This window comes from Lissotriton vulgaris, chromosome 5 (genome assembly GCF_964263255.1).
Source record: "Lissotriton vulgaris chromosome 5, aLisVul1.2, whole genome shotgun sequence".
Taxonomy (NCBI): Eukaryota; Metazoa; Chordata; class Amphibia; order Caudata; family Salamandridae; genus Lissotriton; species Lissotriton vulgaris.
In genome coordinates this window covers 1965773439-1965797565 of record NC_141693.1, presented here as the reverse complement: position 1 = coordinate 1965797565, position 24127 = coordinate 1965773439, and the positions used below count along the sequence as shown (strand labels likewise).

The window sequence follows — 24127 nt, the reverse complement described above, 5'->3', positions numbered from 1 at the left end:
CACGATTTGACTAGACACAGTGTCTAGAGCACATAGAATCGCTGGGACCCCTAGGAACCACCCAAGGTGGTGACACAGGGAGCCCACAGAATGACGGGTGCAGTGAGGAAACACAACTAAGTGCCCCGTACAACTCTATGGGAAAGTCGCAGTTGCAAAGTTACAGTTTAAGGACACTTCTACGAGAACTTCAAGCAAACTCTTTGGAACATAGGAGTTCTAGTGCCAACCCACCAGTGTGTACCGAAGTACCTGTGTTACCTACCCCAGAGGAGCCGGGTGCATAGATAGTGGTCAATTGGTGTCGGAAACCTTCGTTTTCAGTGGAAAGCTGCAAAAAAGTATTGCTGCTGGTAAGGCGAAGAGTGTCCGGTGGAATCCAAGCATGGATTCAAGGTGATAGGAACCTGAAAGCAGAGGGGACAGAGTCTGGGTCACTTTGGGTGACCAGTGGCTTGGTAGTCAAATGCCCACCGATGTCTGGTGCTTCTGGTGCGAAGAAGGGATGCTTGACTCTGGAGCCACGGGGACCAGGAAATATCGAGGATGACCATGATCTGGAGGTGAGCTGTCCCACGAAGGATGTCGAGTGCTCAGGTGTCGATGTCCTGCCGGAGCACCACCAAGCCTTGGCAAATGCAACCAACGCAGGAAGGACATGCAGGTTATGGTGTGGACCAGCAAGGTCCAGGGGACTCTCCAAGCAATGGAAAGTCAGGGCATTTCTGGAGCAACCAGGAAAGCCCAAGAACAAACAAGGTGACCCTCACCAGGACCCACAGGCCAACGGACCAGGTAAAATCTAAAGTCCTGTAGCCAGGTAACCCACTTTATACCCACGGGAAAGGGTTGGACAGATACTGTGAACCCTCCCAGGGAAAGGGCAGAACTCTGTCCTGCCCCTGTCCAGTTTCGTGCCAGAGCAGGAGCCAATGGCCCCCAGAACTGGTTTGAGCTGGACTATGCATTTGGGGCCCAATTCACAGAAATAACTTAAGACAAAATCCTAAACTTACTACCATTTTGGTATTCACAGAAGGCACTTACTCATTTTGGTATTCACAGAAGGCACTTACTCATTTCGGTATTCACAGAAGTTAGGAGTCCTAACTTTAGGGCTCTAAATGCCTTCTGTGAATACTGAAAGTCAGGATTTTTCTCAGTTTCGGAGTAGGGCTGAAATGTGTCTGTGGCTGGCAGCATCCATTTTGTGCTGCCCGGGTCGAGAAAGCTGGTACAGGGTAGACCGATGACCCATGAAGCTCGCTGCTGAAGGGCGGAATCCTACCTCCCACCCCAGCCCAAGGTGTTAACACCAAACACAACATGTTTCTAAGCAGCCGTTTTAAAGTTAGCATTTACCGCGAGGTTATAATGCAACTTAACCTATATGTCTGGCAGCATCACAGACCACCCCGGAGAATGGTCTCCGAAGTATGCAGAGAGGCTCTTCTCGTGCAGGGGCACCCTCTCAGGTAAGTAAGTGGTACAAGCACCAGCTTACACAGGTTGCAGTAGCAGCCCTGTTGTGTCGTTTTGAATTGCTTCTAATGGGTGGCACAATACATGCTTCAGCCCATTGGAGGCTTTTGGGGTACCTATGCCCTGGGTACATGGCGTACCATATACTAGGGACTTATAAGTGTACCCCAGAATCCAATCTACAGTGTACCTAAAGTACATCCATAGCAATTTAAGGGAGAAGGCAGATAGACTGGAGTCCTGGATAGCAGGATCCCAGGCAGACTAGTCCAAAAACAGTGAGACATGAGCAAGAAGTGGGGGTAACCATAAGAGGCAGGCCGTACTTACCTACACTAACTCTTCATACTCCGTAGATAAACTGAACTCTGTTATGTGGAGACTAGCACTCGCATAACCAAAAGCTCTTTCACATTGTTGAATGATCAAAAAGTTCCTGCCCTTTGCGCTCGCTCATTCTTTCTTCTGCACAAGAGACGAAGTCCAAGGGAGTATTTTCACACTGATAAACTCAAAAAGTAAAACGCTCGTCACTTGGAAACAATTGTGAAACAGTCATCTTAACAAGACTATTGCGAAACACACTGGCAAATGACCCAGATGTTCACTGCTCGCCCATTGCAACGTATTCACCATTTATACATGTAATCTTTTCAAGTATGTGAAAAAAATACCTTTAAATACCTTTAGCATGCAGAATAAATAAGCAGAAAGGTTAGTATCTTGCATCATATTGGACATCTGCCAAACCAGAATGGTTATTCGCCTTGGATAATTTGTCTTTTTTTCAGTTGATGCGTTAAGTAAGAATTCAGCACTCTCTATAATGAATATAAATGAGCTGATAGATTTCGGAAGCAAATGATTTCTGAAAAGTACCCACATAGGAGCTGTAATTTCCCTTCGTGGGAATGGTGTCATGCTATCTTCATCTAGTTTAAGGGGTAAGTAATTTCAAACATTTTGCGGTAGAATGGCTGAAGGGCCAAAATATTTAACACTTACCAAATCAGCATTGCTGTATAACGCAGATGTGGAGAAATCAAATTCTGCAGCGTAAACATGTGTTTTACAGGTTCAGAACTGAATGAATAACACCGGCCGCTGTCGTAAAAATAAAAGCACGCATGGTGCACTGAAAAGAACAAATAAATAAAACTGAAAGCGTGCATGGGGCGCTGAAAATGAAAGAGGACGCCATTATTCCTTTATTCCAGTATTACGGCAGCATCCTGTGAGTGGTGTGTGCGATCACCATTACAAAAATTACAGTGCATTGTGTGCTGAAAAAAAATGAAACCAAAAGCGCACATGACAGCAGAAAGTAAAAACAAGAAGTGGCCGCCATTATCCTCAAGGGCTGCGTCCTGCCATTGGTGTGTGCGGCTGCCATTGTAAAACTAAAAGCGTATAGTGCGCTAAAAAATAAACCCATGGGCGGAGGGGTGATGTACGCCACGCTAAAGCCTGCTTTCAAGAGGCAGTGCTGTGTCAGGCTGGATATTAAAGAAGCAGCCACCAGTGCTATGTGCTCACACAGCATTTCATGCCTGCTCTGCAAGCCATTCATTAAGTAAATAGTTCTCCCTAATGGCTAATAAAAACTGCGGAGTAAGGACGCATGTTAAAGGGGGTGTACTTATGGGAGGAAACAACATGAGCGAGGGACGAACTAAGGAGGGACTACTAGACTTATTGACCAATCAAAAGCCATTTACAAAGGACAGGAAGAGGAGCCAATTGTAAAGATGAATGGAACATCGGCGGAGCTTAATGCTCATATCCTGAATACAGCATGTCTTGAAGAGACTGCGCAAACGCTGCCTTGGTGAGTCTTAAAAAATCATTGAGGTAAGCTCCAAAGAGAAATTGGTGTCCTGAGATTTGATGACCTCTCTGAAGAAAAGGACATAGATAGTCCAAAGATCTCCAAAACATCTATCAGTACTTTTTGTACTGTCCAACTTTCCGAGGTAGAGTGCAATATTTCTACCACTGTGCCTTACCAAATATAATCATACTGATGTAGGATCAACTGTATAAAATGGCAACAATATCCTTTAAGATTGTGTTATTCTCTTCTTTCAGATGGGCCAGGTCAAGCTCCAAACCCATCACAAGTGCTGGACATCAATGAAGCATTTTACTCTCTGGTGAAGGCATCTCTAAAGAACCACTCTCTGCTCCTGTGTGCCGAGGTGGACTCGGAGGACCCCTTAGTCCGACACCTGAAGGCTCCCGCCTGTTACGTGGAACTGAAAACCTCCCCACTGCGAGGAGAGCCTGGGAACGTTTCGAGGTCAGATTCCAATTTATTTGTGTAGAAAGGACGCATGCCACACCTGATTATTACTCACTTATATGTATGTTGGGCTTGTAAGGCGGGTGGACCAGCACAGTACAAAATACTAGTCAGATGTGCAGGTGTGTTTTGAGTCTCTTTGAGGATCCTTTATTAGAATGATCTCATTATCGGGGTTTCGGTGTGCTTCTAGGGCCTCTTCCCCTCTGTGGTCATGTGGTAGGTTTCTCTCATGGTTTCTAGTTGGTCTTAGGGTCTCTGTTCTTTGGTGATCTCGTGGTAGATTGCTCTCACTATACAGGTTTCTGGGTGGTGTTTGGGTCTTACCTCCTTGGTAATCCTGAGGTAGAATACTCTAATGGTGGTTTCTGGGTATTGTTAAGTTCTCTCTCCTTCGTTGATTTTATCGTGAAGTTCTCTCATATTGGTGGGGTTTGGGTGGTAGTAGGGTCTTCCTTTCTTTGTATGTCTCTTGCTGTCTGTATCCTAAGACTCCCTCTCCAGAACCTCCATGGTGGGCTTGTGGTCAATCAATCAATCATTTGTAAAGCCCATTACATACCCGCAAGGGTCTCAAGGCGCTGGGGGGGCTACTGATCGAACAGCTAGGTCTTGAGTATCCTCCTGAAGGTCAGCAGGTCTTGGGTCTGTCGTAGGCTCAGTGGGAGGGTGTTCATGTCTTGGCGGCGAGGTGGGAGAACGATCTCCCACCGGTGGTTGTTCTTCTGATGCGCGTGACGGTGGCGAGTGAGAGGTCGGTGGAGCGGAGCTAGCGGTTGGGGATGTAGAAGGAGAGCCGTCTGTTGAGGTAGGTTGGGCTGGTCTTGTGGAGTGCCTTGTGTGCATGGATGAGGAGCTTGAAGGATATCCTCTTGTTGACGGGGAGCCAGTGCAGGTTTCTCAGGTGGGGGTGATGTGGCCGTGGCGTGGTATGTTGAGGACCAGTCGTGCCGAGGCGTTTTAAATGCGTTGTAGTCATTTGATGAGCTTGGTCGAGGCTCCCGCGTCGAGGGCGTTTCCATAGTCGAGTCTGCTGCTGACGAGGGCCTGAGTGGCTGTCTTTCTTGAATCTGTCAGGATCCATCTGTAGATCTTGCGGAGCATGCGGAGGGTGTTGAAGCAGGAGGAGGAGACGCCGTTGACTTGCTTGGTCATTGAAAGCATTGAGTCGAAGGTGATTCCCAGGTTGTGTGCGTGGTCGTTGGGTGTCGGGGCTGCCCCCAGTGCTGTCGGCCACCAGGAGTCGTCCCAGGCTGAAGGGTTGGAGCTGAGGATGAGGACCTCTGTCTTGTCCGAGTTCAGCTTCAGACGGCTGGTCTTCATCCAGTCGGCGACAGTCTTCATTCCTTCGTGGAGGTTGGCTTTGGCAGTGATGGTGTCCTTGAGAGGGAGAGGATCAGCTGAGTGTCGTCTGCGTAGGAGATTATGTTGAGGTCATGCTGTCGGGCTACGTGTGTGACCGGGGTCATGTGAATGTTGAACAGCGTCGGGCTGGGGGAGGATCCCTGGGATACGCCACAGATGATCTCTGAGGCTTTGGAACGGAATGGGGGTAGGCGGACGCTCTGGGTTCTGCCGTAGAGGAAGGAGGCGGTCCAATCCAGAGCCTTGTCTCAGATCCCTGCGGCGTGGAGACGTGCGCGTAGTGTGCGGTGGCAGACTGTGTCGAAGGCGGCAGAGAGGTCTAAGAGGATGAGTGCTGCGGTCTTGCCATTGTCCAGCAGGGTCCTGATGTCGTCGGTGGCGGCGATGAGGGCAGTCTCGGTGCTGTGGTTGCTGTGGAACCCTGGCTGGGAAGGGTCCAGGATTCTGTTTTCTTCGAGGTATCGGGTTAGCTGTCTGTTGAGGGTTTTCTCGATGACCTTGGCCGGGAAGGGGAGCAGAGAGATGGGCCGGAAGTTTTTGAGGTCTCTTGGGTCTACCTTAGGTTTTTTGAGTAGGGCGGTGATCTGGGCGTGTTTCCAGATCTCTGGGAAAGTCGCAGTCTCGAGGGAGAGATTGATGACGTTGCGCAGGTGGGGTGCGATGGAGCTGCTTGCTCTGTGGAAGACATGGTGCAGGAATGGGTCTGACAGAGAGCCGGAGTGGATTGTGCGCATGGTCTTAATGGTGTCATCGATGCTCACGCTGGCCCAGGCTATCAGGGGGTCGTGGTCGATGGTGTAGGGAGGGTCTGTTGTGTTGCTGTCTGTTGGGGCTGTCTGGGTGTTGAAGCTGTTGTGGAGGTCTGCTATATTGCGGAGGAAGAAGGTGGCGAGGGAGTCGCACAGGGCTTGCGACGGCGGGATGTTGTTGTTGGTGTTGAAGCTGGGGTTGGAGAGTTCCTTCACGATGTTGATGAGCTCCTTGTTATTGTGTGCGTTGATGTCGAGGCGGTCTTTGAAGGAGGTCCTCTTGGCCGCCCTGATGATGTGGTGGTGGTTGCGGTGGCGTCCTTGTGTGCTGCGTGGCTGTCCGGAGTTTGTTCACTGTGCCATTTCTTCTCTAGTTTGCTTGGAGGCTATGAGTTCTGGGGTGAACCAGCTGGCCCTCTTGCTGGTGTCTCTGTAGAGGGGGGGTTCTTCAGCGGGGCGAGGGTGTTGGCGCAGTCCTCGATCCAGCGCCTGAGGCTGTGGGCAGCGTCGTCGGTGTTGGAGGGTTCAGTGGGTGGGCTGAGAGCAAGGTTTGCGTGTAGTTGGTCTTTGGGGATTTTGCTCCAGCAGCGGTGGGGGATCTGTTGGGTGCGGTGGTTTGTGGAAGGCGAAGTGGATGCATCGGTGGTCGGTCCAGAGGAGCTCGGCGGTGTGGCTGACGGAGACGTACGGGCTTGAGGAGAAGACTGGGTCGAGCGTGTAGCCGGCGGAGTGGGTGGGCGTTGTGAGGAGTTGCTTCAGTCCGAGGTTGTCGAGGTTATCGATCAGGGTTGTGGAGTTGTTGTCGTTATTGTTCTCAAGGTGAAGGTTCAGGTCCCCGAACTAGAACGCTTTCTTTATTGAAGCTTCTCTGTGGCTTTAGGGTCTTTCTCTTGCTCTTTTGTCTGGTGATCCTCTGGTAGGAAGCTCCTATTAAAATGTGATATAGCCTCTTTGGCAATACTGTAGTATAATGCTCTTATTATGGAGATTTCTTGGTGGCGTGTTAGGGTAACCCTTCTTTTGGTGATATTGCTGAATAATTTTCTCCTTGAGGTGGTTCTGTCTGGTGCTTGATGGTCTCTGTTTTGGTGATCAGCTTGAAGCATGGAGGTTCTAGGTGGTGTTAAGGTCCCTTGTCGTGTAGTTCCTATATTACCCATACAAGACCTACGTGTTCGGAAACATAAACTGTGGGTTTGGTGGCAGACTGATTCCGAGCACCCCAACCGAGAATGTTAACCTGTTTCCATTAGCTAGCTCACAGTGCCACTAGAATCTCCTCTTATCGAGGAGAGAATAGTTTCTGGCAACCTTAGAACATGACAACCCTGTTCCCTCAGAATCGTGGAAACAATGTACTACCTTTCACTCAGTCACTCGTGCTCAGTTATTCGGTCTCAGAGAGTTTACGCAGAAGAAACAGTCGGGCGTGTTACAATAAGAGTTTATTGCACAGTTGTCCTTCTTCTTTCAAACCTGGCAACAAGAAGGCCTCATGGTTCAACGATGATCTCAAGAAGTCCAAGAAACTCTGCCGCACCCTTGAAAAAGCTTGGAAAAAAGACCCAACCACCAGCACCAAGGACGCCTTCAAAAACGCCACCCGCACTCACCACCAACTAATCCGAAAGGCCAAGAAAACAGCATTCAAGGATCGACTTGACAACAACGCCCACAACAGCAAGGAACTTTTCTACATCGTCAAGGAGTTTTCCAATCCCTCGGCCAACTCCAACAACATCACCCCCTCTCAAGCCCTCTGCGACTCCCTAGCCTCATTCTTCCACAACAAGATTGCAGACATCCACAACAGCTTCGACAACCAACCCGGAGTCCAACACACCCAACCACATGCTGAACACTCTCCCCCCGCGAACACCCTTAACGACTGGAACCCAATCTCCACTGAGGACACCATCCGCCTGATGAACTCCATCCACTCAGGATCCCCCACAGACCCATGTCCTCACCACATCTTCAACAAAGCAGACTCCGTCATAGCACCGCAACTCCGAGACGTCATCAACTGCTCCTTCAACTCTGCCACCTTCCCGGAAAACTGGAAACACGCTGAACTTACCGCCCTTCTGAAAAAACCCACAGCGGACCCCACCGAACTCAAAAATTACCGACCCATTTCGCTCCTTCCATTCCCAGCCAAAGTAATCGAGAAAGCTGTCAACAACCAGCTCGCCGCTTTCCTCGAAGCCAACAAATCCCTCGACTCCTCACAATCTGGCTTCCGAGCAAAACACAGCACCGAGACCGCCCTCATCGCAGCAACAGACGACATTCGAACTCTACTGGACCACGGAGACACAGTCGCCCTCATCCTCCTCGACCTCTCTGCAGCATTCGACACAGTCTGCCACAGCACCCTTCTACAACGCCTCAGAAACATCGGAATACAAGGAAAAGCACTTGAATGGATCACATCGTTCCTCACCGGAAGAACCCAGAGAGTCCGCCTTCCACTATTCAAGTCCAAGGCCACCGAGGTCATCTGTGGCGTACCACAAGGATCCTCACTCAGCCCCACCCTCTTCAACGTATACATGAGCCCCCTCGCGACCATCGCCCGCCAACACAACCTCAACATCATCTCCTACGCGGATGACACTCAACTAATCCTTTCTCTCACCAAGGACCCCAGCACCGCCAAAACTAACCTACACGAAGGAATGAAAGAAGTTGCTGAATGGATGAAACACAGCCGTCTGAAACTGAACTCAGATAAAACAGAAGTCCTCATCCTAGGTACATCCCCCTCCGCATGGGACGACTCTTGGTGGCCGGAAGCCCTTGGAAAAGCACCCATCCCGACAGACCACGCACGGAACCTAGGCGTTATCCTGGATTCTTCACTTTCAATGAACAGACAAGTCAGCGCCGTATCCTCATCCTGCTTCAACATTCTACGCATGCTCAAAAAAACATTTCGCTGGATCCCCACCGAAACCAGGAAACCAGTCACCCATGCTCTGGTCACGAGCCGACTGGACTACGGGAACACCCTCTACGCAGGTACTACCGCTAAACTCCAGAAGAAACTCCAACGAATCCAAAACGCCTCAGCCAGAATCATATTAGACATCCCACGCAACGAACACATCTCTGGTCACCTGAAAGACCTCCACTGGCTACCCGTCAATAAGAGAATCACTTTCCGACTGCTAACCCACGCTCACAAATCACTCTACGACATCGGACCAGAATGCCTCAACTCACGACTGTCCTTCTACACCCCCTCCCGCCAACTACGTTCTTCCAGCCAAGCCCTCGCCACTGTACCCCGCATCAACAAGACCACCATGGGAGGCAGATCCTTCTCATACCTGGCCGCTAAAACATGGAACTCACTCCCCACTTTCCTCCGCCTTACCCAGAACCACCTAGCATTCAGAAAGCAACTTAAAACGTGGATATTTGACAAGTAATCATCCTCCCCTCCTTAGCGCCTTGAGACCCTCTGGGTATGTAGTGCGCTATATAAATTATCTGACTTGACTTGACTTGACTAGTGTCAAATTGATGTGCTACAACAACCGTTAGACAGTAGCAGATACATATGATTAGCAGCACAGTCAATAATAAAGGATAGTACAGTTCTACTATCTTGCAATAATCATGAATACATACATAAATATAAAATGCATGATAAAAGAAAGCACATACTCCTACGATGCCTGTCTAGATGTACCTAAGTGTACCTAGGATGGGAGTAGGTGTGAGGCCAAGAATCCCTCTAGGATTTAGTCTAACACTATTACCTGAAGTGAGCCGTCATGGTCTTGAGTTGGACACCACGCAAGGGATGTGTCCGACCACTGTCAGCTGGAGCGTCTGCATGCAGGAGCCTCAGCGTCTCTTGTCAGTGTGTGGGCTGGGAAGTCTTGGTCTCCTCTCGTTAACACTAGTAAGATGTGCTGTATTTATACAGAAAGTATCTAGGGTTCCTATGTGCCTTGTTTCTTGTATTAGCCATTGTTAGATTTGAGGCTGACGTATGGGATGAACCTTGTACGTAGATATAATGCATGTGGTGTAGCCCCTGCCTGGTTTCCAAGAACCCTTATGAATATTCATTCATATTGTGTGAGTCTATTGATTAAGTTATAGGACGCTATTGTTCAGGGAAAACCCTCCTTCTGCGCTCAGGACTAGAACTAGGTAAAAGTTCAATCCTAAAAGGTTTGTTACTGTGTAGTGTTGGGAGGTAATGTAGATGAAGGTGTATGATATTACCCTGGCCTATATTAGGGTACCTATATGGAACACCGACTCCTCTTCCGACTAGTGAACAATAATAAAATGCTATCAAACTACTTTCTTTACTAGGTAGCAGCGCATAAAACTATCAGTGAGCCTCGTAAAAACATTGTCTTTAAAATCATTTAAAAATAGTTTAAGACGGGGGAAAAGTAACCAATACACCTCTGTAATCCGCGTTACAGCTCTTGTTTTATGTCCCTCCCCTCCTCAACCGTACCCAGTACCCCTGTGGAGTCCATGTTACTGTACTTGATATATGTGCCCCAATCCTAAACGGTACCCCATCCACATGTTGAACACATGTTACAGCTCTTGGTGTATGTGCCTCCACTCTTGAACTCTACCCCATACACATGTTGGACACATGTTACAGCTCTTGGTGTAAGTGCCTCCACTCCTTACCTGTAACTGATACACCTGTGGCACCTGCGTTACAGCTCTTGGTGTATGTGCCTCCACTCTTGACCTGTAACTGATAGACCTGTGGCACCTGCGTTACAGCTCTTGGTGTTTGTGCCTCCACTCCTGACCTGTAACTGATACACCTGTGGCACCAGCGTTACAGCTCTTGGTGTATGTGCCTCCACTCCTGACCTGTAACTGATACACCTGTGGCACCTGTGTTACAGCTCTTGGTGTATGTGCCTCCACTCCTGACCTGTAACTGATACACCTGTGGCACCTGCGTTACAGCTCTTGGTGTATGTGCCTCCACTCCTGACCTGTAACTGATACACCTGTGCCACCTGCGTTACAGCTCTTGGTGTATGTGCCTCCACTCCTGACCTGTAACTGATACACCTGTGGCACCTGCGTTACAGCTCTTGGTGTTTGTGCCTCCACTCCTGACCTGTAACTGATACACTTGTGGCACCTGCGTTACAGCTCTTGGTGTTTGCGCCTTCACTCCTGACCTGTAGATACACCTGTGGCACCTGCGTTACAGCTCTTGGTGTATGTGCCTCCACTCCTGACCTGTAACTGATACACCTGTGGCACCTGCGTTACAGCTCTTGGTGTTTGCGCCTTCACTCCTGACCTGTAACTGATACACCTGTGGCACCTGTGTTACAGCTCTTGGTGTATGTGCCTCCACTCCTGACCTGTAACTGATACACCTGTGGCACCTGCGTTACAGCTCTTGATGTATGTGCCTCCACTCCTGACCTGTAACTGATACACTTGTGGCACCTGCGTTACAGCTCTTGGTGTTTGTGCCTCCACTCCTGACCTGTAACTGATACACCTGTGACACCTGCGTTACAGCTCTTGGTGTATGTGCCTCCACTCCTGACCTGTAACTGATACACCTGTGGCACCTGCGTTACAGCTCTTGATGTATGTGCCTCCACTCCTGACCTGTAACTGATACACCTGTGGCACCTGCGTTACAGCTCTTGGTGTTTGTGCCTCCACTCCTGACCTGTAACTGATACACCTGTGGCACCTGTGTTACAGCTCTTGGTGTATGTGCCTCCACTCCTGACCTGTAACTGATACACCTGTGGCACCTACGTTACAGCTCTTGGTGTATGTGCCTCCACTCCTGACCTGTAACTGATACACTTGTGGCACCTGCGTTACAGCTCTTGGTGTTTGTGCCTCCACTCCTGACCTGTAACTGATACACCTGTGGCACCTGTGTTACAGCTCTTGGTGTATGTGCCTCCACTCCTGACCTGTAACTGATACACCTGTGGCACCTGCGTTACAGCTCTTGGTGTATGTGCCTCCACTCTTGACCTGTAACTGATACACCTGTGGCACCTGCGTTACAGCTCTTGGTGTTTGTGCCTCGACTCCTGACCTGTAACTGATACACCTGTGGCACCTGCGTTACAGCTCTTGGTGTTTGTGCCTCGACTCCTGACCTGTAACTGATACACCTGTGGCACCTGCGTTACAGCTCTTGGTGTATGTGCCTCCACTCCTGACCTGTAACTGATACACCTGTGGCACCTGCGTTACAGCTCTTGGTGTTTGCGCCTTCACTCCTGACCTGTAACTGATACACCTGTGGCACCTGCGTTACAGCTCTTGGTGTATGTGCCTCCACTCCTGACCTGTAACTGATACACCTGTGGCACCTGCGTTACAGCTCTTGGTGTTTGCGCCTTCACTCCTGACCTGTAACTGATACACCTGTGGCACCTGTGTTACAGCTCTTGGTGTATGTGCCTCCACTCCTGACCTGTAACTGATACACCTGTGGCACCTGCGTTACAGCTCTTGGTGTTTGTGCCTCCACTCCTGACCTGTAACTGATACACTTGTGGCACCTGCGTTACAGCTCTTGGTGTATGTGCCTCCACTCCTGACCTGTAACTGATACACCTGTGCCACCTGCGTTACAGCTCTTGGTGTTTGTGCCTCGACTCCTGACCTGTAACTGATACACCTGTGGCACCTGCGTTACAGCTCTTGGTGTATGTGCCTCCACTCCTGACCTGTAACTGATACACCTGTGGCACCTGTGTTACAGCTCTTGGTGTATGTGCCTCCACTCCTGACCTGTAACTGATACACCTGTGGCACCTGCGTTACAGCTCTTGGTGTATGTGCCTCCACTCCTGACCTGTAACTGATACACCTGTGGCACCTGCGTTACAGCTCTTGGTGTTTGTGCCTCGACTCCTGACCTGTAACTGATACACCTGTGGCACCTGCGTTACAGCTCTTGGTGTTTGTGCCTCGACTCCTGACCTGTAACTGATACACCTGTGGCACCTGCGTTACAGCTCTTGGTGTATGTGCCTCCACTCCTGACCTGTAACTGATACACCTGTGGCACCTGCGTTACAGCTCTTGGTGTATGTGCCTCCACTCCTGACCTGTAACTGATACACCTGTGGCACCTGCGTTACAGCTCTTGGTGTATGTGCCTCCACTCCTGACCTGTAACTGATACACCTGTGGCACCTGCGTTACAGCTCTTGGTGTATGTGCCTCCACTCCTGACCTGTAACTGATACACCTGTGGCACCTGTGTTACAGCTCTTGGTGTATGTGCCTCCACTCCTGACCTGTAACTGATACACCTGTGGCACCTGCGTTACAGCTCTTGGTGTATGTGCCTCCACTCCTGACTTGTAACTGATACACCTGTGCCACCTGCGTTACAGCTCTTGGTGTTTGCGCCTTCACTCCTGACCTGTAACTGATACACCTGTGGCACCTGCGTTACAGCTCTTGGTGTATGTGCCTCCACTCCTGACCTGTAACTGATACACCTGTGGCACCTGCGTTACAGCTCTTGGTGTATGTGACTCCACTCCTGACCTGTAACTGATACACCTGTGGCACCTGCGTTACAGCTCTTGGTGTTTGTGCCTCCACTCCTGACCTGTAACTGATACACCTGTGGCACCAGCGTTACAGCTCTTGGTGTATGTGCCTCCACTCCTGACCTGTAACTGATACACCTGTGGCACCTGCGTTACAGCTCTTGGTGTATGTGCCTCCACTCCTGACCTGTAACTGATACACCTGTGGCACCTGCGTTACAGCTCTTGGTGTATGTGCCTCCACTCCTGACCTGTAACTGATACACCTGTGGCACCTGCGTTACAGCTCTTGGTGTTTGTGCCTCCACTCCTGACCTGTAACTGATACACCTGTGGCACCTGTGTTACAGCTCTTGGTGTATGTGCCTCCACTCCTGACCTGTAACTGATACACCTGTGGCACCTGCGTTACAGCTCTTGGTGTATGTGCCTCCACTCTTGACCTGTAACTGATACACCTGTGGCACCTGCGTTACAGCTCTTGGTGTTTGTGCCTCCACTCCTGACCTGTAACTGATACACCTGTGGCACCTGCGTTACAGCTCTTGGTGTTTGTGCCTCCACTCCTGACCTGTAACTGATACACTTGTGGCACCTGCGTTACAGCTCTTGGTGTTTGTGCCTCCACTCCTGACCTGTAACTGATACACCTGTGGCACCTGCGTTACAGCTCTTGGTGTTTGTGCCTCCACTCCTGCCCTGTAACTGATACACCTGTGCCACCTGCGTTACAGCTCTTGGTGTATGTGCCTCCACTCCTGACCTGTAACTGATACACCTGTGCCACCTGCGTTACAGCTCTTGGTGTTTGTGCCTCCACTCCTGCCCTGTAACTGATACACCTGTGCCACCTGCGTTACAGCTCTTGGTGTTTGTGCCTCCACTCCTGACCTGTAACTGATACACCTGTGGCACCTGCGTTACAGCTCTTGGTGTTTGTGCCTCTACTCCTGACCTGTAACTGATACACCTGTGGCACCTGCGTTACAGCTCTTGGTGTTTGTGCCTCTACTCCTGACCTGTAACTGATACACCTGTGGCACCTGCGTTACAGCTCTTGGTGTTTGTGCCTCCACTCCTGACCTGTAACTGATACACCTGTGCCACCTGCGTTACAGCTCTTGGTGTATGTGCCTCCACTCCTGACCTGTAACTGATACACCTGTGGCACCTGCGTTACAGCTCTTGGTGTTTGTGCCTCCACTCCTGACCTGTAACTGATACACCTGTGGCACCTGCGTTACAGCTCTTGGTGTATGTGCCTCCACTCCTGACCTGTAACTGATACACCTGTGGCACCTGCGTTACAGCTCTTGGTGTATGTGCCTCCACTCCTGACCTGTAACTGATACACCTGTGGCACCTGCGTTACAGCTCTTGGTGTTTGCGCCTTCACTCCTGACCTGTAACTGATACACCTGTGGCACCTGCGTTACAGCTCTTGGTGTTTGCGCCTCCACTCCTGACCTGTAACTGATACACCTGTGGCACCTGCGTTACAGCTCTTGGTGTTTGTGCCTCCACTCCTGACCTGTAACTGATACACCTGTGCCACCTGCGTTACAGCTCTTGGTGTTTGTGCCTCCACTCCTGCCCTGTAACTGATACACCTGTGGCACCTGCGTTACAGCTCTTGGTGTATGTGCCTCCACTCCTGACCTGTAACTGATACACCTGTGGCACCTGCGTTACAGCTCTTGGTGTATGTGCCTCCACTCCTGACCTGTAACTGATACACCTGTGGCACCTGCGTTACAGCTCTTGGTGTTTGTGCCTCCACTCCTGACCTGTAACTGATACACCTGTGGCACCTGCGTTACAGCTCTTGGTGTTTGTGCCTCCACTCCTGACCTGTAACTGATACACTTGTGGCACCTGCGTTACAGCTCTTGATGTATGTGCCTCCACTCCTGACCTGTAACTGATACACTTGTGGCACCTGCGTTACAGCTCTTGGTGTATGTGCCTCCACTCCTGACCTGTAACTGATACACCTGTGGCACCTGCGTTACAGCACTTGGTGTTTGCGCCTTCACTCCTGACCTGTAACTGATACACTTGTGGCACCTGCGTTACAGCTCTTGGTGTATGTGCCTCCACTCCTGACCTGTAACTGATACACCAAGAGCTGTAACGCAGGTGCCACAGGTGTATGTGCCTCCACTCCTGACCTGTAACTGATACACCTGTGGCACCTGCGTTACAGCTCTTGGTGTATGTGCCTCCACTCCTGACCTGTAACTGATACACCTGTGGCACCTGCGTTACAGCTCTTGGTGTTTGTGCCTCCACTCCTGACCTGTAACTGATACACCTGTGGCACCTGCGTTACAGCTCTTGGTGTATGTGCCTCCACTCCTGACCTGTAACTGATACACCTGTGCCACCTGCGTTACAGCTCTTGGTGTTTGCGCCTTCACTCCTGACCTGTAACTGATACACTTGTGGCACCTGCGTTACAGCTCTTGGTGTATGTGCCTCCACTCCTGACCTGTAACTGATACACCAAGAGCTGTAACGCAGGTGCCACAGGTGAATGTGCCTCCACTCCTGACCTGTAACTGATACACCTGTGGCACCTGCGTTACAGCTCTTGGTGTATGTGCCTCCACTCCTGACCTGTAACTGATACACCAAGAGCTGTAACGCAGGTGCCACAGGTGTATGTGCCTCCACTCCTGACCTGTAACTGATACACCTGTGGCACCTGCGTTACAGCTCTTGGTGTATGTGCCTCCACTCCTGACCTGTAACTGATACACCTGTGGCACCTGCGTTACAGCTCTTGGTGTATGTGCCTCCACTCCTGACCTGTAACTGATACACCTGTGGCACCTGCGTTACAGCTCTTGGTGTTTGTGCCTCCACTCCTGACCTGTAACTGATACACCTGTGGCACCTGCGTTACAGCTCTTGGTGTTTGTGCCTCCACTCCTGACCTGTAACTGATACACTTGTGGCACCTGCGTTACAGCTCTTGGTGTTTGCGCCTTCACTCCTGACCTGTAACTGATACACCTGTGGCACCTGCTTTACAGCTCTTGGTGTATGTGCCTCCACTCCTGACCTGTAACTGATACACCTGTGGCACCTGCGTTACAGCTCTTGGTGTTTGTGCCTCCACTCCTGCCCTGTAACTGATACACCTGTGGCACCTGTGTTACAGCTCTTGGTGTATGTGCCTCCACTCCTGACCTGTAACTGATACACCTGTGGCACCTGCGTTACAGCTCTTGGTGTTTGCGCCTTCACTCCTGACCTGTAACTGATACACCTGTGGCACCTGCGTTACAGCTCTTGGTGTATGTGCCTCCACTCCTGACCTGTAACTGATACACCTGTGGCACCTGCGTTACAGCTCTTGGTGTATGTGACTCCACTCCTGACCTGTAACTGATACACCTGTGGCACCTGCGTTACAGCTCTTGGTGTTTGTGCCTCCACTCCTGACCTGTAACTGATACACCTGTGGCACCAGCGTTACAGCTCTTGGTGTATGTGCCTCCACTCCTGACCTGTAACTGATACACCTGTGGCACCTGCGTTACAGCTCTTGGTGTTTGTGCCTCCACTCCTGACCTGTAACTGATACACTTGTGGCACCTGCGTTACAGCTCTTGGTGTTTGTGCCTCCACTCCTGACCTGTAACTGATACACCTGTGCCACCTGCGTTACAGCTCTTGGTGTTTGCGCCTTCACTCCTGACCTGTAACTGATACACCTGTGCCACCTGCGTTACAGCTCTTGGTGTTTGTGCCTCCACTCCTGACCTGTAACTGATACACCTGTGGCACCTGTGTTACAGCTCTTGGTGTATGCGCCTCCACTCCTGACCTGTAACTGATACACCTGTGGCACCTGCGTTACAGCTCTTGGTGTTTGTGCCTCCACTCCTGACCTGTAACTGATACACCTGTGGCACCTGCGTTACAGCTCTTGGTGTATGTGCCTCCACTCCTGACCTGTAACTGATACACCTGTGGCACCTGCGTTACAGCTCTTGGTGTTTGTGCCTCCACTCCTGACCTGTAACTGATACACCTGTGGCACCTGCGTTACAGCTCTTGGTGTTTGTGCCTCCACTCCTGACCTGTAACTGATACACTTGTGGCACCTGCGTTACAGCTCTTGGTGTTTGCGCCTTCACTCCTGACCTGTAACTGATACACCTGTGGCACCTGCGTTACAGCTCTTGGTGTATGTGCCTCCACTCCTGACCTGTAACTGATACACCTGTGGCACCTGCGTTACAGCTCTTGGTGTTTGTGCCTCCACTCCTGCCCTGTAACTGATACACCTGTGCCACCTGCGTTTCAGCTCTTGGTGTTTGCGCCTTCACTCCTGACCTGTAACTGATACACCTGTGGCACCAGCGTTACAGCTCTTGGTGTATGTGCCTCCACTCCTGACCTGTAACTGATACACCTGTGGCACCTGCGTTACAGCTCTTGGTGTTTGTGCCTCCACTCCTGACCTGTAACTGATACACCTGTGGCACCTGCGTTACAGCTCTTGGTGTTTGTGCCTCCACTCCTGACCTGTAACTGATACACTTGTGGCACCTGCGTTACAGCTCTTGGTGTTTGCGCCTTCACTCCTGACCTGTAACTGATACACCTGTGGCACCTGCGTTACAGCTCTTGGTGTATGTGCCTCCACTCCTGACCTGTAACTGATACACCTGTGGCACCTGCGTTACAGCTCTTGGTGTTTGTGCCTCCACACCTGCCCTGTAACTGATACACCTGTGCCACCTGCGTTACAGCTCTTGGTGTTTGCGCCTTCACTCCTGACCTGTAACTGATACACTTGTGGCACCTGCGTTACAGCTCTTGGTGTTTGTGCCTCCACTCCTGACCTGTAACTGATACACCTGTGGCACCTGTGTTACAGCTCTTGGTGTATGTGCCTCCACTCCTGACCTGTAACTGATACACCTGTGGCACCTGCGTTACAGCTCTTGGTGTATGTGCCTCCACTCCTGACCTGTAACTGATACACCTGTGGCACCTGCGTTACAGCTCTTGGTGTTTGTGCCTCCACTCCTGCCCTGTAACTGATACACCTGTGCCACCTGCGTTACAGCTCTTGGTGTTTGCGCCTTCACTCCTGACCTGTAACTGATACACCTGTGGCACCTGCGTTACAGCTCTTGGTGTATGTGCCTCCACTCCTGACCTGTAACTGATACACCTGTGGCACCTGCGTTACAGCTCTTGGTGTATGTGCCTCCACTCCTGACCTGTAACTGATACGCCTGTGGCACCTGCGTTACAGCTCTTGGTGAATGTGCCTCCACTCCTGACCTGTAACTGATACACCTGTGGCACCTGCGTTACAGCTCTTGGTGTATGTGCCTCCACTCCTGACCTGTAACTGATACGCCTGTGGCACCTGAATTACAGCTCTAGGTGTATGTGCCTCCACTCCTGAACTGTGCCCCATACATATGTTGGACACATGTTACAGCTCTTGGTGTATGTGCCTCCACTCTTGAACTGTACCCTTTACACATGTTGGACACATGTTACAGCTCTTGGTGGGGTGGCAGGGCATTAGTCTCGGTCACTTCTTTTTGCGATAGCCTGCTAGGTAACCTCGCGCTCTATACTCCCAATTGTAACATTGAAATAGCCATATTTAGTTGCTCTTTTTTAATCGAGTTTTGTTTTAACCAAATGGCATTATTTAGGTTGTGTTTTTAAAACGTTAACATTTGCACTTTACTTTTGAATTGAACTTCTCACTCTCACCTCAACTCGCAGCCTGAATACTCCCAAACAACTGCCAGCAATCTGGCGTTCGGACCGTGCGGTACCCGGAAGTTAGCCGGGACCGCACTGCACTGGGGTTGATGCTCTATTTTCTCTGCCTACCACCACTATATCTGACAGGCTGGAGTGGGCGCGCCAAAGGCAAGCCCGTCTGCGCCCATCGGCGCCTAGAGCACGACCAGCGCCAGAACCCCTGGACAAATCGGACCCCACACATATGGTAGGCAAAAACTGTTCGATTTACGAAGAAGCGTGTGTTCTTCTCATTTTATACTCCCTCAAAACATTATAGGGACTGTGGTTCAATGTATAAACTGCCCGTTCAGAACCAACCTCAAAGCATGCTCGACCCCTATGCCCACAAACAAACCTAGAAAAGGGTGGGATGAAACAGAGTCTGCCACCGGTGGAAGCGGTGAAAATGGAAGCTAGGACAAGGACACACACGGGACAAACAGGGTCTCTATGACAACATCCATGGAGGATACCAAGTGCTTGCTGCTCAATGCCCGCTCTGTAGCTAAGCACAAACATGAGTTGGAAGATTTAATCTAACTCTCCACCCCAGATTTAATTTTTATAACTGAAACCTGGACAGACACTACATCAATACCAGACTGGAATATCGCCATACAGCAGGGTATGCTTTCTTTTCACAGGACAGAGGGACAGTTAAAGGGGGTTGGATAGCGATTATCTATCGTGACCATTTTAAAGTACAGGTGGAGACGATCTCTGCTCTGCCTGCAGAAGTACTGCATTTTCGCATAAAGCTAAACAACTTCCAGATCTTTCATGGGATACTTATCTATCGCCCACACGGTACAAAAGCAACTTTCCCCCAAGCTCTCCTGACATTCCTGGAAACTTACACTGATTCTCACTCCCTCACAATTCTTGGGGATTTCAACTACCACATAGAATCTAAAAGCAACACCGATACCGCTAGGCTGCTTGATAATCTTGAGGCTTTTAATCTCAATCAAATTGTAACCGAACCTACCCATCAAGTCAGGGCACAGGTAGATTGGATTTTTACAAGTAATCCTGATATCACCCTGTCCAGTCTGTTCCATGGACAGACCACAAGGCCATATACTTTAACCTTAAAGCTAAGCAGCCACATTTTAGTGCACAGGCTATATCATCCAAGGTGTTAATCAGGCGGTGGTGTAAACTTAAAGATGGCGTTTTCGAGTCAGCCCTCAACTCTTTTCCTGCCTTTTTAGAATCCGACAACAACGGGGCTGATTAGCTGTTCAACAACTGGCTATTGTCAGCCGCCGACCAGGCTGCGCCAAAAAAACTAGTGACGGTAAAAAGAGTTAAGATATCGTCACTGTAGTACACTACAGAGCTCAAAAGTTTAAAGACCTGTTGCAGAAGCGCTGAGCGTCTTTGGAGGCAGGACTACGATAGCCAAAAAAAGATCCACCATTTTTCAATACAAGGAGGCAATCACTGTCGCAAAAAAACGGTGTTTCACAACAAAAATTAAGGAGACGGGAAATTCCACAAAGGTACTGTTCAAATCTGTTAAAATGTTAACCAAACCTCAACAAGACAACGTTTTCAAGCCTGATCTAGGCATCTGTAACAGACTAGCTGAATATTTCCAACAGAAGGTGCAAGGAATCTATAACTATTTCCCAAGGGCCCCAGAACCTCAAGACATGAAAACACCGGTGGCATGCCCTCTTTGTAGACTGACTTGTTTTCAGTCTATAAATAATGAAGTAACACAAAAACTCCTACTCTCCCTAAAATCAGGTGCACCCACTGATCCCTGCCCCCCTTCCATTATGCATCAAGCTGCCCATAAGATCTGTGAAAATCTCACCCCAATCCTGAACCAAGTTTTGGAATCTTGTTGCTATCAAAAAACCTGGAAAACAGCCTCTACCACTCCCCTCCTAAAGAAACCCAGCCTGGACCCAAATAACCTTAAAAACTACTGATCTATTGCTGGTTTACCAATTGTGGCCAAAGTTCTAGAGAAACAACTGAACACAGTGCTGACTGAATACCTGGATGCAGACAACCTGCTAGACGTCTCTTAACACTGCCTCCGCTCACGCCATTCCACCGAATCTGCCTTAATCCTTGCAGCTGAAAAGATCCGCAGGTTGGTGGATGAGGGGGGGGGGGGGGTTATGGAAGTCTTCGTGCTCCTTGATCTTTCAGCCGCCTTTGACACCGTGAACCATACTATTCTGGTGCAGTGGCTCGGGGACATAAGGGACCGCCCTGGCCCTCCTGTCCTCCTTCCTGGAGGCAAGAGAGCAGAGGTTGTTCTGGGACGACATGAAGTCGGACAGTTTCCATCTCCCATGCGGCGACCCGCAGGGGTCCTCCCTTTCCACAACCATGTTCAATCTTTACGTTACCCCTCTGGCCAATCCCGTCAGGAGGCACGGTTTTGCTCTGGTCTCGTACACTAATGACTCCCAACTTGTCATCTCTGTCACCAACCAGCCAGAGACCACAGCAGCCAGGTTCCACGCTTGTCTCACCGAGATAAGGGCCTGGATGAGTCAGAGCTACCTAAAAATAAACACAGACAAGACAGAGGTGATGGAGTTCGGGCCGAGCAAGCCCCTGTGGAATCGGTCCTGGTGGCCTATAGAAGCCGGAGAATGTCCTGGTCCAATAGAGAAGGTCAGAAACTTATGGATCATCTTTGATGGTAAATTGAACCTCGGCCCCCAGGTAAACAGCCTCACTTCATCGTGTTTTTTTCTCTTAAAAACTCTGAGAAAAATCTTCCATTATATCCCCCAAGAGCTACATAAGACAGTGATGGTTGCTCTTTTTCTATCCAAACCGGATTATTGTAACACTCTATTCTTGGGAATTGATAAATACCAGCTGCAAAAACTACAATCTCTGCAGGAGCCAGACTTCTACTGGGCATCCCCAGAGGACAGTCAACCTCGGCCGGTATCATATCACTCCATTGGCTACCCATCAAACAACGCATCAAATTAAAAAAGTTAAGTCTTGTGCATAAGGCAATCTATGGTGGCGGTGCCGAGGACCTTCAAAAACTTCTCACCATATGTTCCTCCACGCGATCTTAGATCGGCTAGTCTAGGTATCATTACAACTACAAAGGTAAGGCGGGCGAGAAGGGGGGGCAGAGCAATAGCACACTGCACGGCGAAGCTCTGGAACAAACTGCCGCTCCCCATGAAGCTTCAATCCAACCTTCGGCTTTTCAGGAGGAGTCTTAAAACCTGGCTGTTTACAGCCACATAGGCTTTAACTATAATGTTCCTTCCTGCCCACACGTCACAGCGCCAAGACCCCTCGGTAATCGAGCGCTATACAAGCACATAAACATGTTGGACACATGTTACAGCTCTTGGTGTATGTGCCTCCACTCCTGGACTGTACCCGATACATATGTGGCACCTGTGTTAAAGCTCCTACTTCTCCTTTTCGTTGAGACTTTATCTTTCTGCCTCACCCAGTTGTAGGTCAGCAAGAGGTCTTGGGAAATCTTATCTCCTGAAGGTTTGCAAGTTGTTTTCTGTTTGTTTAAAACATGTTCATGCGCAATACTGCCTCAGGGAAGGTGTTACCTGGTTAGTGTTTTTAGGTCTGGCAACAGGCAGTATTGGTGTGAGCTCATTACACCCATTTTCTCTCGCCTGCTCCCTCTCCTTCTCTTCTGTTAGGCAGCACCTTATGCTATTGACTATCTATCAGATGGCTCTAAGTATTAGCTTTAGATGTTGTCCATCAGCACTGATATCAGCCCGTGGCAAGTCAAGGCTGTGAATTAACTAAAAAAAATCACTCTATGGACATATTGGTTACTTTTTTATTGTTTTTTTGTATTTTATTATGTGGAATGCCCCAGTGTTGTGTTTTTAATTTACTCCTGGTGATGTAGTTTGGAATCTAGAGGGGGTATAATCCCAGAATGTTGGGAGAGCGAGCAAAGGGATCTCAGTCTCCTGGGGATGTGTTGGGGGTTTTCTAATTGAATCATAAATCTGCATTCGTTGAAGGTTCTTTACACGCAGCTTCTCTCCTTAGGTTCTCAACGCTCAATCCCCTCCACCTCTGCTCATCTGTTTCTCCATAGTGCTCCCCACCCATCTCTGTCCCTCTCCCCCTTTTTTCCTTTTTCAAGGTGGTGGAGGCTGCTAAATGCTACAGGGCTGCTCGCTATATACAATGCGCTCGCGCACATATTTGGTATTTTTATTTTGCTTTTCTAAAACGGTTGTCAACCGTGTTGAATGGTAAAGAATAAAAGCCTATTGGTTTATCAAGATAGCTACTGGGGGAGCAAAGGTGAGTGACAGGTTTATTCTGAAGCAGTAGAGAACAATAACTTGGTCATGCGAAGTGAAGCTGAACGGTTGGATGGGTAATTCTGAAGCAGCTGAGTCATATGACTGGATCTTGCTAGGGTGGCAGAGCTGGGTGACGGGCTCCTACCGAAGCAGCTGAGTTGAGTGGCAGGATCATTTTAAAGCAGCAGCCTGTGGTTCATTCTGAAGCAGCAGAGCTGGGTGACAAGTTCTGTTCATTTTGAATCAGCAGAGCTACGTGACGGGTTCAGTTAATTTTGAATTAGCATAGCTGGGGGACAGGTTCTGTTCATTCTGAAGCAGCAGAGCTGAGCGATTGGTTCAGTTCATTCTGAAGCAACGGACTTGGGTGACTGGTACAGGTCATTCTGAAGCAGCAGAGGTGGGTGACTGTTTCAGTTTATTCTGAAGCAGCACAGCAGAGTGATGGGTTTATTTCATTCTGAAGCAACAGAGCTGGGTGACGGACTCAGTTCATTCAGAAGCAGCAGAGGTGGGTGACAGGTTCAGTTCATTCTGAAGCAGCAGAGCTAGGTGACGGGGGCAGAGCTGAGTGATGGGTTCAGATCATAC

The 24127-nt window shown here is 49.8% G+C and overlaps 1 protein-coding gene across 1 annotated transcript in view; it reads left to right on the top strand.

Annotated features, from left to right (window-relative positions):
* The window catches only part of LOC147717896 (decapping and exoribonuclease protein-like), a 112054-nt gene that overhangs the window by 24969 nt on the left and 62958 nt on the right, over nucleotides 1-24127 (top strand). Inside the window, exon 5 of the mRNA XM_086924666.1 lies at nucleotides 3571-3781. Coding sequence (XP_086780792.1) covers nucleotides 3571-3781 — 211 coding nt within the window. The remainder of the gene's footprint in view (nucleotides 1-3570; nucleotides 3782-24127) is intronic.